At 46.2% G+C, this 13,414-nt stretch overlaps 1 protein-coding gene across 1 annotated transcript in view; it reads left to right on the forward strand.

The window, feature by feature from the left end:
* Positions 1–758: 758 nt before the first annotated feature.
* The window catches only part of LOC143929882 (protransforming growth factor alpha-like), a 62,037-nt gene continuing 49,381 nt past the window's right edge, over positions 759–13,414 (forward strand). The window contains exons 1-3 of the mRNA XM_077453839.1: positions 759–767; positions 1,724–1,804; positions 11,107–11,145. Coding sequence (XP_077309965.1) covers positions 1,777–1,804; positions 11,107–11,145 — 67 coding nt within the window. The 5' untranslated portion in view covers positions 759–767; positions 1,724–1,776. The remainder of the gene's footprint in view (positions 768–1,723; positions 1,805–11,106; positions 11,146–13,414) is intronic.

The raw sequence follows: 13,414 nt of genomic DNA on the forward strand, positions 1-13,414 counted from the left end.
TCACCCTTTACTTCCACGTGTGTTCCATTATTAAATGCATGGAGGAGGAAACAAAAGTATATCCATAGTGCAAAACTGTATTTTAACCTTTTTATTTAATATAGAAGAAAATTACTCACAAAGTCTTTAAAAACAAATCGCGTGTGTGACAGCTTCGCTGGCCGCTGCTGTTGTTAACAGTATGAAGGTGCACGTCCTTGGCCACGTCAGAGCGACGTCATCATATGGCCACTAGATGATGCTAAGCATTTTCTATGATGTTTAGTGCCATCTAGTGGTCAAATGTGGTACTTTCTGTTTTAAATCAATGAAAAAAAACATTTGAGCAGCACAGGAAATAGCCTAATAACAATCTTATTTTGTCCTATTTGCACAGAACCAAATGACATGCTCTTTTACTGGGCAAATAGCTATGCATTTCTTTTATATCATAAATACACCCCATGGCAAACAAAAGTGTGCTGCAGCACATCGAATTGTATGAATTGTCCCTACACTCAGCCCTCCCTGGCTGGAACTGCACAATTCTTAAAATTTCAGAAATTTCTAAAATGTTTGCTGAATGCAGTGCTTTTCTTCCATCATTCCAAGCTAAGAACATATAAAAAATCTAAATAGAGGTATATTTGTCCCAGCACTTACAAGGTTAACCGCATTCAGAGCTTTATCATACTCAGATGGTGTCACTTACCTTTTGAGAACATGGTATAAGTAGACAGGTAAAGTGGGGTTTTGCCTTCTATTAAGGTGGTGTCTGGTTTCCAGCAGTAAGTAAGTGGGGGTGGATGGTTTGTGCTCCTTTGTAGCCAGTTTACAATCCCTTATTTTTATTTATTTTTGCAGTTTTTTTTCTGCTGTAGGGTGCCTATCATTCCTCCCATTCTGAGGACGGAGATGATCTTATCCTCTAACAGTTATTGTCCACCTGAGTAAGCCAGTGAACCATACACGCTATCAGATTTTCTGCTGATTTTTGTCTTCAGGTTTACCAAAACCATATAATATGAAGTCAGACCTCCTTAGGAGTTTCAATGTGTATGCAATCAGGCAGGCCCTTACACTACAGTTTTGGTAAATCTGAAGACAAAAATCAGCAGAAAATCTGATAGTGTGTATGGGGCTTTATCGTGCTGATTATCAATTGTTTGTAAGATTTTTGTATGTATAACCCATATCTAATGGTAGTGATGTACTGTCTTTTAATGGCAAATAGTTTTACGAAAAAAAATCTTGTGAACAATGTTTAGATCATTCTCCTCTCCAGGGCTATGTAATCATTGTATATTGAAAGGTCCTGCACTACGGGTGTGATGTGTGGTTTGCCTTCTAGACTGATTTCTAGGGGGATATGGTTGTGTAATTCTCCCTAGAGGGCACTGCTGAGTTGCAACAATCACAAATGCTCTTAAAGCGGTTGCATTGTCCTTTTTGTAATCTTTACCTACAGGTAAACCTTTAATAAGGCTTACCTGTAGGTAAAAAAAATCTCCCAAACCTGTACGGTTTAGGAGATATTCCCCCTCGCAATGAGCCGCTGACTTCAGCGCTTCAAAACTACAGCATGCTTGACTACAGAATTACTGGATTTTCTCATGTCTATGAATTCTCACCCTCCCCCCGCCCACTGGAAACTACATTGACCTACGCAGTAAGCCATCCTTTGTGAATATGCCCAAAATTTTCACCTAATTTGATGCCCTTTTACTGGCTTTAATCATTCCAGGTACCATTCTACAAGCTGTATGTTTTTCAGGAGCCAGCCAAAGAATATCAGCAATGTTTGCCATCCTCCTTCTAGTTGCAGGTATTTTATATTTTCCTTATTTTTCAAATGTTTTCTTTCATTTTGTTGACTAGAATGTCTATCAACTTTAGCTTGTAGGAGAGCAGTGTGTACAACAAGCTTTCGTGAAGCATTTATTTTATGAACCTATCGGCTCATGTTTTGAGATGTTAAATGCAGATCCTAATGAGTTGTATAGCTCACACTTGGCCATTGAATGTGTCCTTGAAATTGTGCGACTTCATCTGAAATCGTACGATTTTAAGGCCTCCTGTCAGTGTGACTTCAGGTGCAACTTGAAAGACATATGCACAGCTTCATTAATAGATGTCTGTTCAAGTTGTACCCGACATGCCCAAAAGTAGTGCAGGAACCACCTTTTTCAAATCGATGATGCACTGCAAAGTCTGCATCGCACCGATTTGAGCATTGGCAATGATGGGGTGCGATGTCTTGCGGTTTGACAGGTCAAAACGCATTACAAGTCGCTCTGGTGTGAACAGGGGTTAAAGCAGCTACAAGTGTCCTTCAGCTGGCTTTCAAAGATGTAGAACCAGTGCTGCAGCTTGTCACCACCAACACTTCTATTTAGATTTGTGCCCAACGTCTTCAAACTGGAGCTGAAGGGTGCTGCTGCTTGGTTCGCTGCAAGATCTTAGACAAGCTGAAAGTGGTTGTAAAGGCTTTTTATCTTAATGCAGTCTCTATTTTGGTATAAAACCTTTTGTGCAACTCCCCTCCTAAATACTCTACCTGAGCCCGATCTCAATCCAGGTCTAACCTCTATCTGCAGGAGGCATTGGCTCTTGCTGCTGTCGATCAAACCCAGTAACCGGGAGCAAGGCTGAGTTGCAATGTGTCAATAAACACACAGCCCAGCTTGGGATTGATCCTGCATGTGTGATGTTATAAAGTTGGTTCCTATGGCGGCACACAAAATGAGTACTGATGGGAGACCCCAGAAGAGGTTGATCAGGTCTGCTCTGTGCAAAACTGTTAACGTGGGAGTAAACTCCCATCCATGAATTTTATTTATAGGTTAGGCTTGCCTAATAGGTGCTGTAAATGTGCACCATATTTACTGTAGTTGCAGCCAGTGACGTCACCGGATCCTGTGCTCTGGAGTGGCATAGCCATGGTGTTCAGAGTCCTGTGCCGTAAACCGTGTTCTTGCAGCTCAAGCCACTCACAGCTGGAGTCCATGAACCCGGATGGAAGTGCCTTCAGCAGTGACCGCACGCTGCTAGAGAGCTTCGTTTTAAGTTTCATACAATGTGCTAGTATGCTAGCACATTATGACATTGCCTTGCAGGTTAAAAAAAGTGGTTTTCTACCGCTTTAATGCTTTCAAAAGCTATACTGTGGATTTTATTTGTACTCAGAGTCACTCTGTGGATGATGAGGAAAGGAACAAAGAGCAACAAGGAAACAAAGACCTGAAGTGTGCCAAAGGTCACGTGGTCAGTATGCCTAAAGGGGGCATACCCAAGTATGAAATGTAAAGAAAGAAATTAAAAGAAAAAAGGGAATGGGTGGGTGGGACACGCGACCGACGTCCAACGAGGAGGAGGTGGAGGAGGGCAGGCTTTATGCAGCCTGACTCCTCCTACAAATACAGGCTTACCCTGCGGTCTGCCTTACACTTGTACTCAGAGTCACTCTGTGGATGATGAGGAAAGGAACAAAGAGCAACAAGGAAACAAAGACCTGAAGTGTGCCAAAGGTCACGTGGTCAGTATGCCTAAAGGGGCCAAAAAATAACACAGTAGGAAGAAAGCTCAACAACCAGATGACCCAGTGAATAATGTCTAACCTGGAGTGGTGGCAAATGAGTTATGCCTTTGCCGCAGAGAAGGAACCGCTAAGAAAGGCAGTAGCCCCTCCCCTGGCTTCAGGAATCACAAGGCCAGCTATAGCACCCCCTTGAGCCCAACCCAGCGACCAACACAAGATAAACCTGAGTACGTGAACGTCATGAAATGAAACCCACCATGGAAAACCAGCTAAGCACAGCAGGGAGTCCCCATCGTTGGAGACCCGGATGGCTTCAAATGGAAAAGCCAAAAATAAAACAACCTGATAGATCATTCAACATGAAATGCTGGGACTTAACTGGATACGCCCAGAAAGTGCTGAAGGCTGATACAAGCTGGAGGAGCCAAAAAGGAAACTAAAACAAAAACGGAAAAGCAAAGGGAACTGGACGTTTCACCATCAGGACTGGAAACCTAACCTGGAAACATGCCAAGCAGTGTCATGGGCTCTCCTGGAATTTAAAACAAAACCCAATAATCGAGGCTGCAGTGCCAACCAAATGGAAAACCAATCTACCACAACTGGAACTGACAAGAAAGTGCGTCACTGGAAACCTGCTTCTGAGACCCGAGCCTACAGATACTAGCCCGGGCCCCGTGATCCACGAAAGCCCCTGAGCCAGTAGAAACCGTGGATCAGTGAAAACTGACTAACCAAACTTCCATACCCCAGGACAACTCCTGGCCGGAGACGCAGCTAGGAAATTAAAGTAAATAGTGAGGAATGGCACCCAACTGATCAGGAACACAACTAGCGAGAGAAACGTGATCAAACAAAAACACCTGCGACAAAACGAAACCTGCGATAAGGAAACGTGACTGAACGAAAACATGAGAAGCGTGAACTGATCACCGTGAGCGGCTTAAGAACCGCGGCTGCTAGAAAACACGACCTGCCTAGGAAATGCAGGCTTCACAAATTGATGAAAAACATAAAAGAAAACCCTGGGGGGTACACAAGAGAAAAGAAAAGCATAAGACACAAAACGAGCGGCATATCGGAATATGTAAGAACACGAGAAAAGGCAAGAAAACACGAGAAACAAAAGAAACATGGGAAACGCGAGAAGATGCATGAGACACGTAAATAGCATCAGACACGTACAATACATCCGACACTAACAAGCACGAGGAACGTAAAAAACCTGAGAATCATGAAACTACACAAGGGTAATGACATGAAACGCATGAGACATGAAACGTGCGGCACATGGGAAATGCGGAAGGAAACACCGGACAACACGTAAGGAAACATGTGAATACGTCAAAACCATGGAAAATGTCAGAAAATGCTAGAAAAACATGGGGAAAACGCCAGAAACAAGGGAAACACAAGAAGTTGCATCACGTGAATAACAGCCATGAACAATGCATCCGATACATGAATTGCCTGAGAAACTTAAAAAAAAAAAACCCTGACAACCATAAATTTATGAGAACCATAAAAGCGCAAGAACTGTAAGTCGTATAAAAACCGTCAACTGCCAGCAAAACACACGAGAACGCAATTGTATGAGAAACTGTAAAATTGCATGGAAAACCATCAAATATATGAGAAAACACCAACTTCATATGTAAATCACACGAGAGACCTAAATCACATGAAAAACAAAATTGCGTAAGAACCGTAACTTCAAGAAACACCAACTGCATGGAAACCGTGAATTGCATAAACTGAATTGCATGAGAAAACGACAATTGCATGTAAAACCGTAAAACGAGTGAGAACCGTGCGTGAAAACAAAGCATGAGAACGTCAAACCGAATGAGAACATAATCGCATGAGAACGTAAAACGAAACGAGAACATAAAATGCATGAGAACGTGAACTAAACGAGAACATGAGTGTATGAGAATGTTAAAATGAAACAAGAACATGGGTGCATGAGAACGTAAAACGAAACGAGGACATGAGTGCATGAGAACGTAAAATGAAACGAGGACATAACTGCATGAGAACGTAAAATGAAACGAGGACATGACTGCATGAGAACGCAAAACATGAAATGCCAAAAAGCATGAAACGCAAAACGCATGACGCTGGAACGCGATAGAGAAACCTGGAAAGTGAGAGAAAACCTGGAAAGTGAGAGAAAACCATAAAAAAGCATGAGAAACCGTAGTTGCATGAACCGTCAACTGTACCACGGGAAAACGTCAGAACCACGGGAAACGTCAGAAAATGCTATAAAAAACATGGGGAAACGTCAAAAACATGGGAAACGCAAGAAGTTGCGTGAGACACGTAAATAACCTCTAAAACGTAAATTGCCTGAGAAATTTACATGCCTGAGAATCATAAATTCATGAGAACCATGAATGCGTAAGAACTGTACGTCGTTTAAAAACCGCCAACTGCCTGCGAAACGCACGAGAAACGTAAATGCATGAGAAACCGTAAAATTGCATGAGAAACAACAACTTCATAAGAAAAGTAAATCACATGAGAGACCCAAAACGCATGAAAAACAAAATTGCGTAAGAACAGTAAGCAACGTGCTTGAAACCAACAAGCATGAGAACGTCAACTCGAATGAGAACGGAAAACGAAACGAGAACATAACTGCATGAGAATGTAAATGAACGAGAACATAACTGCATGAAAACGTAATCGAAACAAAACGCAAATGCAAGAAACGCAAATGCAAGAAACGCAAATGCAAGAAACGCAAATGCAAGAAACGCAAATGCAAGAAACGCAACTGCCTGAGAAACGCAACTGCCTGAGAAACGCAACTGCCTGAGAAACGCAACTGCCTGAGAAACGCAACTGCAAGAAGATGCAACTGCCTGAGAAATGCAACTGCAAGAAGATGCAAATGCATGAAAAACACAACTGCAAGAAGCTGCAACTGCCTGAGAAAACGCAACTGCCTGAGAAAACGCAACAGCAAGAAACGCAACAGCAAGAAACGCAACAGCAAGAAACGCAACAGCAAGAAACGCAACAGCAAGAAACGCAACAGCAAGAAACGCAACTGCAAGAAACGCAACTGCAAGAAACGCAACTGCAAGAAACGCAACTGCAAGAAACGCAACTGCAAGAAACGCAACTGCAAGAAGATGCAGCTGCATGAAAACGCAACTGCAAGAAGATGCAAATGCATGACAAACGCAACTGCAAGAAAATGCAAATGCATGAAAACGCAAATGCTTTGAGAACGTGACCGCTAAGAGAACGTGAATGGCTTGAAACCGGGAACGCATGGGACCGAAACGCATGGGAAAACCATAAAATGCACCAGAACGTAAAACCGCAAGAGAAAACCGTGAGTAACACAAGAACGTGGAGCTCAGGCGGGGGCAGGCCACGTGGAGCTCAGGCGGGGGTTGGACACGCCACGTGGAGCTCAGGCGGGGGTTGGACACGCCACGTGGAGCTCAGGCGGGGGTTGGACACGCCACGTGGAGCTCAGGCGGGGGTTGGACACGCCACGTGGAGCTCAGGCGGGGGTTGGACACGCCACGTGGAGCTCAGGCGGGGGTTGGACACGCCACGTGGAGCTCAGGCGGGGTACAGGAGATGACACTATAACCTTGATGTGGGGGGGGCAGAGTTCATGCACCGGAGGGCTACGACAAGCACATGCTGAGAGGCAAAGATGAAATCTTAGCCCTGTCTGCGCAGGAAGAGGCTGACGTCCAATACAACCTATGTGGCAGGATACAAAACATGTTTGATTGCAATATATAGCATTTGGGAGATATGAGCAGTCTTGGCTTCTATGGGATAGAATGTATACCTCATGCTGTAAGAGGACGAGATCGTCATCAGAAATCACTAGCCAGTGAGGCTTGGTAGATATTTAGACCAGAGACAAGTGGAAAACAAAACGCCAGTTTTGTATTATTACGTATCCACCTGTCTCTGGGACTAACCCCCCCCCCCCCCCCCCCGCAGAAGCAGGGCGAACGAATCCTCCCCCTCCCCCGGAAGACACACCGGGAGGAGGGGGGCGGGAGAAGCGGACTAACACCCCTCCCCCCCGGCAGAAGCATGGTGAACGAATCCTCCCCCCTTCCCGGAAGACACACCGGGAGGAGGGGGCGGGAGAAGCGGCTCCCCCGCAGCCCCCAGACGGACTAACCCCCCCTCCCCCCGTAGAAGCAGGACGATCAAATCCTCCCCCCTCCCCCGGAAGACACACCGGGAGGAGGGGGCGGGAGAAGCGGCTCCCCCAGAGCCCCCAGGCGGACTAACACCCCTCCCCCCGGCAGAAGCATGGTGAACGAATCCTCCCCCCTCCCCCGGAAGACACAGCGGGAGGAGGGGGGCGGGAGAAGAGGCTCCCCTGGAGCCACCAGGCAGAGACAGGCAACCCAATCTCCCCCCGGCCGAAGGAGGCGGGCGGGAGAAGCGGCAGACACACCGGGAGGAGGCGGGCGGGAGAAGCGGCAGACACACCGGGAGGAGGGGGGCGGGAGAAGCGGACTAACACCCCTCCCCCCCGGCAGAAGCATCTTGGTGGACAGCGTTGTTTGCTGATACTTGGAAATGAACTGGACAGTCAACAGAAGAGAGACTGTTCCCGTACTACACAGACAGACTGGAGTGCAAATGACACACAATGTAATCTATAACATTGCAGACAAAGGGGATCCATGGAGCAAACACCGGGGGAAGAGGACCTGTCCTGATAACATTCCACAGCTGGCCAGCCTTTCCTAGGACTCTCCCTATCTGATTATACTGCAGAGCGGACAGTAGGAGCACACATTAGGCCTATTGCAAACACTGGGCATTTTTACAGTGGCTGTTTTCGGGCTCCCTCCAAGAGACCGGAGCAGAGCAGACGAACCTCCCCCTCCATCGGCAGCCTGCCAGGGGAGGGGGAAACGAGCAGCCCGAGGAGAGAAACAGACGGGCGGCCGAACACCCCCCCTCCCCCCGGCGTGAACACCGGGAGGAGCGGACTGGCAGCACCCTCTGGAGCCGGAAACAGCCCGAGGAGCGGACAGCGGCCAAACACCCCCCCCCTCCCCCCGGCATGAACACCGGGAGGAGGGGCGGGCAGCACCCTCCGGAGCCGGAAACAGCCAGAGGAGAGGAGCGGACGGCGGCCAGACACCCCCCCTCCCCCCGACGTGAACAACGGGAGGAGGGGCGGGCGGGTGCACTGCATATGTGAGGGGGGAGGGGGAGCCGGCGCGGCCGAAAACCTCCCCCTCCCCCTGCCAGGAGAATCGGCGCTGTAATAGCAAACGCACCACCGCAGCGTCGTTTGCATAGTTGTAGGCAGGAGGAAGGCTCCCCTGTGCCGACAGCAGCTGCCGGCGGGAGAACTTCCCCCCCCCCACAGATGCCCATAAACGGAGCTGGTGGGGGCCACAAGCACTCCCGTCCCTGTGCTCCAGAGCAACAGAATAACATCCTCCTCCTCCGACCCGCCGGAAGTGACGTCAGCCACACGCGACCGACGTCCAACGAGGAGGAGGTGGAGGAGGGCAGGCTTTATGCAGCCTGACTCCTCCTACAAATACAGGCTTACCCTGCGGTCTGCCTTACACTTGTATTATATTTCTAAGTGGATCCCTATCTGATAGTATCCTATACTGCATATGAGAAATGGCCCTCCTTACTAAACTTGTAAACTTGTAGTTGCAGCTGCAGTAACTGCCTTTGTGACCTTATAACCTCTGGCTGTCTTTCAAAAATTAAACTTGTAGGTAAATGAGTGGGATTGATGATGAAGCTTGGCAGTGCCTCCATGCAGGACAGGGAAAATTGGGAAGGAAGGAGTGCCTGGTGTCCAAAAGAATAAATTTGGTAGATTAAAGGGTGTTTGACAGTAATGACAAGTACATCAAGCCAATGTGTTTTGGAGGAAAGCACTCTCTCCTTTAACAGCTGTCAGCAACAGCCCAAAATGAGAAGGATTCCCAAGCTGGATATCTATTTGCGTAGTTCCAGAGAACTTGGAAGATGACCGCTGTGGCTGCAGAGGCACAACCTACTGGATGTGCTCTATACCTGCCCACCTTATGATCCACCCACCACTAGTGACTGAGCTAGTCAGTCCAGCGCAGTCTCCAGCACAAAGGAGGTTCCACCCAGGACCGTAATTGGAAGCAGAAGACTACTGCATCCAGCATATGACCTTGACAATAAGCATTTAGATGCAAACCAATATAGCAATACACACTTTGTATAAGAAAAGATTAACAACCGTACATACATTCAACATACAAACCTATATTGGCAAAAGGCTGGAGAGTCGTCCTCATGGAATTGAGCCCCTATATCCTGGTGTCTATATAATTATTTAAAGACTCCTCCAGATGAATGTTAAAGCAAAATCCCATTGCAGAGGTCCCAGAGGATGATGAGGCATCTTTGTCGGAGTCCTGAAGACAAGATCTGCAGTGATGAGGCCCTTTAGCTGTTACTCAACCAGCCTGAAACACAGTCCTAGTTATCTGCCACTATGCGTGTGAGCTAGTACTAATACAGAGCTACTTGTTTGTCACAAGGATTCAGCAATAAACTCAAGAAGCTATGGGTAGCTGCAGTTAAACTATTAGAACATAGAAATACTTGTATACTCCTCTCTTCTGGTATTAGTAGCATGGACAGGTGGCTTAGACCTTCTCTTGCGCTCCACTTTCAGAACCCCAGTCAGTGACACAATACATAATTGTGCATTACAGTGTGAAAGTAGCAGCTGACAGAGGACTGCTAAAAATGCAGCTGGCTTGGCAGTGCGAAGTCACTGGCATGAAGTAATTGAGGTTCTGTACAGTGCCTCAAAGGGACCCATTTGCTATAGTAGAGGATATTGCTGCAATCCATGCTCTCCTACACACCACACACTGCATATTACAACTTCATAAAATACAGGCATTGGTATGGGGCCTGCAGAATTATTAGATGTGTATCCAGCATTTATACATCCAATGAATTTACTTTGGATAAATGGTAGTCATTAAGCAGCCATTGTGGCCATATCTAACTTAAGGAGGACGTGTCAGTGGTCAGAACTGTCCTCTAAATATCTGGTTTGCCATTCATATGAAACCCCAAGAGTTGAGAGCTGCTTCAAAAATGCTTTACTGAAGCTTATTGTAGATATTACTTGTCAGAGTTGGGTTTACAAGTTGAGGTCCAAGTGAGTTGGATCTAAGATGGTGCTAGATGGGTTGAAAAGTCTCAGACACTTGGGATTCATGCAAAATGGACATTGACGCCCATTCTGCAAGCGGGCTGCATTTGTTTTTGTACCTGCATGCGGGCAGCCTATATTGGTGGATGCAAATTCAACAGTTGCATGGATACAGCCACAAACTTGACTTGCATGCGGGAGCTAGTGCAGTGATCTGAATGCACAGTGCTTGTGTGTTGGATCAAATCACCTGCTCCTCCAAAAATGTTAACATGTGACTGTCTGTGCAGAAGCAATAACAAATGCAGACTAGGCACAGAATGGGTCTTAACGCTCATCTGTACTGAAGCCTTAGAACAGCACCCTTCACCTGCTCCATTATAAATTTACATGGTTATTTTTCTTTCAGTCAGTTTGGCTCACAACTCCAGCACTGGATTAGACAACTGTAAGTAAGACCTTTTTCTCATGTTTGGAGCACTAAATCCTAATGTTTCCTTTATTACATTGGCTTCTGCCCTGCTTGAGTAACAATACCAAAGATAATGGTATATTGCTGCTTGGTTACAGGCTAATGCCGAGTACACACGAGTGGAATGTCCGACAGAAAAAGTCAGACAGAAGCTTTTCATCATATATTCCGTTCGTGTGTATGCCTCATCTGACTTTTTACGTCAAATTCTGACGGTCTTAGAAATAGAACATGTTCTAAATGTTTGTGACGGAACCAATTCCTATCAGGAAAACCGCTTGTCTGTATGTTCCGATGGACCAAAAACAATGCATGCTCTGAACAAAGTACGAGACGGAAGCTACTTTATATTGAACTTGCGTTTTCTAGTCCTGTCGTACATGTTGTATGTCACCGCATTCTTGACGGTGGGATTTTGGTGTGATTGTGTGTACGCAAGACCGTTTCAGATGAATTCCGTCGGAAAAAACCTTTGGTTTTCCTGTCGGAATAAACTCTGGTTATTTAATGAATTTATATAGCGCCAAATTTGCACAGCACTTTGCACTATAAAGGGAGACCGTACAGTTGCACTACATTTTGAGAGGGTTGAGGGCTCTGCTCAGAAGAGCTTACAATCTAATTGGGTGGGACAAGTGGCACAGACGTTAATAAAACTGAGGGATGAACTGATGGAAGAATAAAATGTTCAGTTAAGTGGAAGTGAGATGGGCTTCCCTGAAAAGATGAGTTTTGATGGCTAAAGGTAGCCAGATGGATGAGAGCGTTCCAGAGGATGGGAGAGGCCCTGGAGACATGCATGGGGAGAGATGAGGGATCTAGCGAGCAGGTATTGAAAGGAGTGTAAAAGACAGTTTGGGTGAATAGATTAAAGTAGCTCGGGGCAGAGTTGTGAATGGCTTTGTATGTTGGTATTTTAAATTAAATTTGCTGGGCTAGTGGAGGTGTTGCCGACACGGAGTGGTTCTTAAGCTAAAGGCGTCTGGCAGCATGCATGATGGGGGGGGGATGTCTATATAGAGGTAGGCCTATGAGATGGGAGTGAATGAGGAGCTTGATTATTTAATTTGTTAAAAGGGTGCATTTTAGAGTTGTTGTGGATGTGAAGTCCTACAAGATTTGAACTGATTGGATTTGGGGCTTACAGGAGAGATCAGTCTCCAATTACACCTAGTACCCTGATTTAAGGGGAGGGCTGATAGTTGTAGTATTGATTCTCATGGAATAGACAAGGTGGGGGATATACAAGCTCTATTATAGAATTGAGGACGTGGTTAGTTATGCAAGAGACTGAAGGAGTGTGGTGAGGTGTAGATGGATTGACAGATCTTGGCAGTCCTCCTGACCAGTTTTCTTGTATGTGTGTGTCTTTTTTTTTTTTTTTTTATCAATGTTAGAGGGACGTCCAGTTCTTGGTAATGTCACTGTTGTGCCATATTTTCTCCACTTGATGCTGTCTTCACTGTGTTCCATGGTATATCTAATGCCTTTGCATTTTTTATTTTTTGTACCCTTCTCCCTACCCTTCTACCTTTAACTGTTTAATCCCTCTGATGCTTTGGAAGCTTTCTGTGGACCATGGCCTTTGCTGTAGGATGCGACTAAGAAAATGTCAGGAAAGACCACCTAGAACAGCTGAGCTTTGGGGTTAATTGGAGGTGCTTTAAATGGCGGATGTGTACTGAATACTATTTAACATTGGTTTGAATGTGATTGCTTACTTAAAGCTGTCCAGCTTCTCTGCCTTTGCCTTGGTCACATCACAAGAAACCATCTCCTGCATTTCTGTTTAAAGACTGGCTTGCTGACATCCCTTCTGGCTCCTTCTCCTCCTGCTTGCTGATCCTCTACTTGGATCCCTGACTTCTGACCTGACTTGGTTACTGAACTCTGGCCTGGCTGTCTACTCGATCCGGTTACTGGACTCTGGCTATGCTTTGACTATGCTTACTGTTTACCGTTTTTCTCCCTTCGTCTTTCAGGACAGCACCTGGAGAGAACGCAGCTCCACCCACTTTCCCAGGAAACACTGCAGATTACTTTAAAGACCGGACACTTCCACCATGGCCTTAGTTGTAGTGTTTCCTCCGGCCATGGTGGAAGCGCTGCAGGGAACCAAGGGGTGCTGCGCTCTCTCTAGGTGGGGAGAGTTGGAGGCATACCGGTTGTTCTCTTTTTGGTACAGACCTGGCCCAGCTTCCTCCCTTCACGTGCGGGGGTCGCTCCGGTGTCCGCACTCCTTCAT

This window comes from Lithobates pipiens, unplaced genomic scaffold (assembly GCF_037356315.1).
Source record: "Lithobates pipiens isolate NorthernLeopardFrog02 unplaced genomic scaffold, aLitPip1_a1.2 Scaffold_25, whole genome shotgun sequence".
Classification (NCBI taxonomy): Eukaryota; Metazoa; Chordata; class Amphibia; order Anura; family Ranidae; genus Lithobates; species Lithobates pipiens.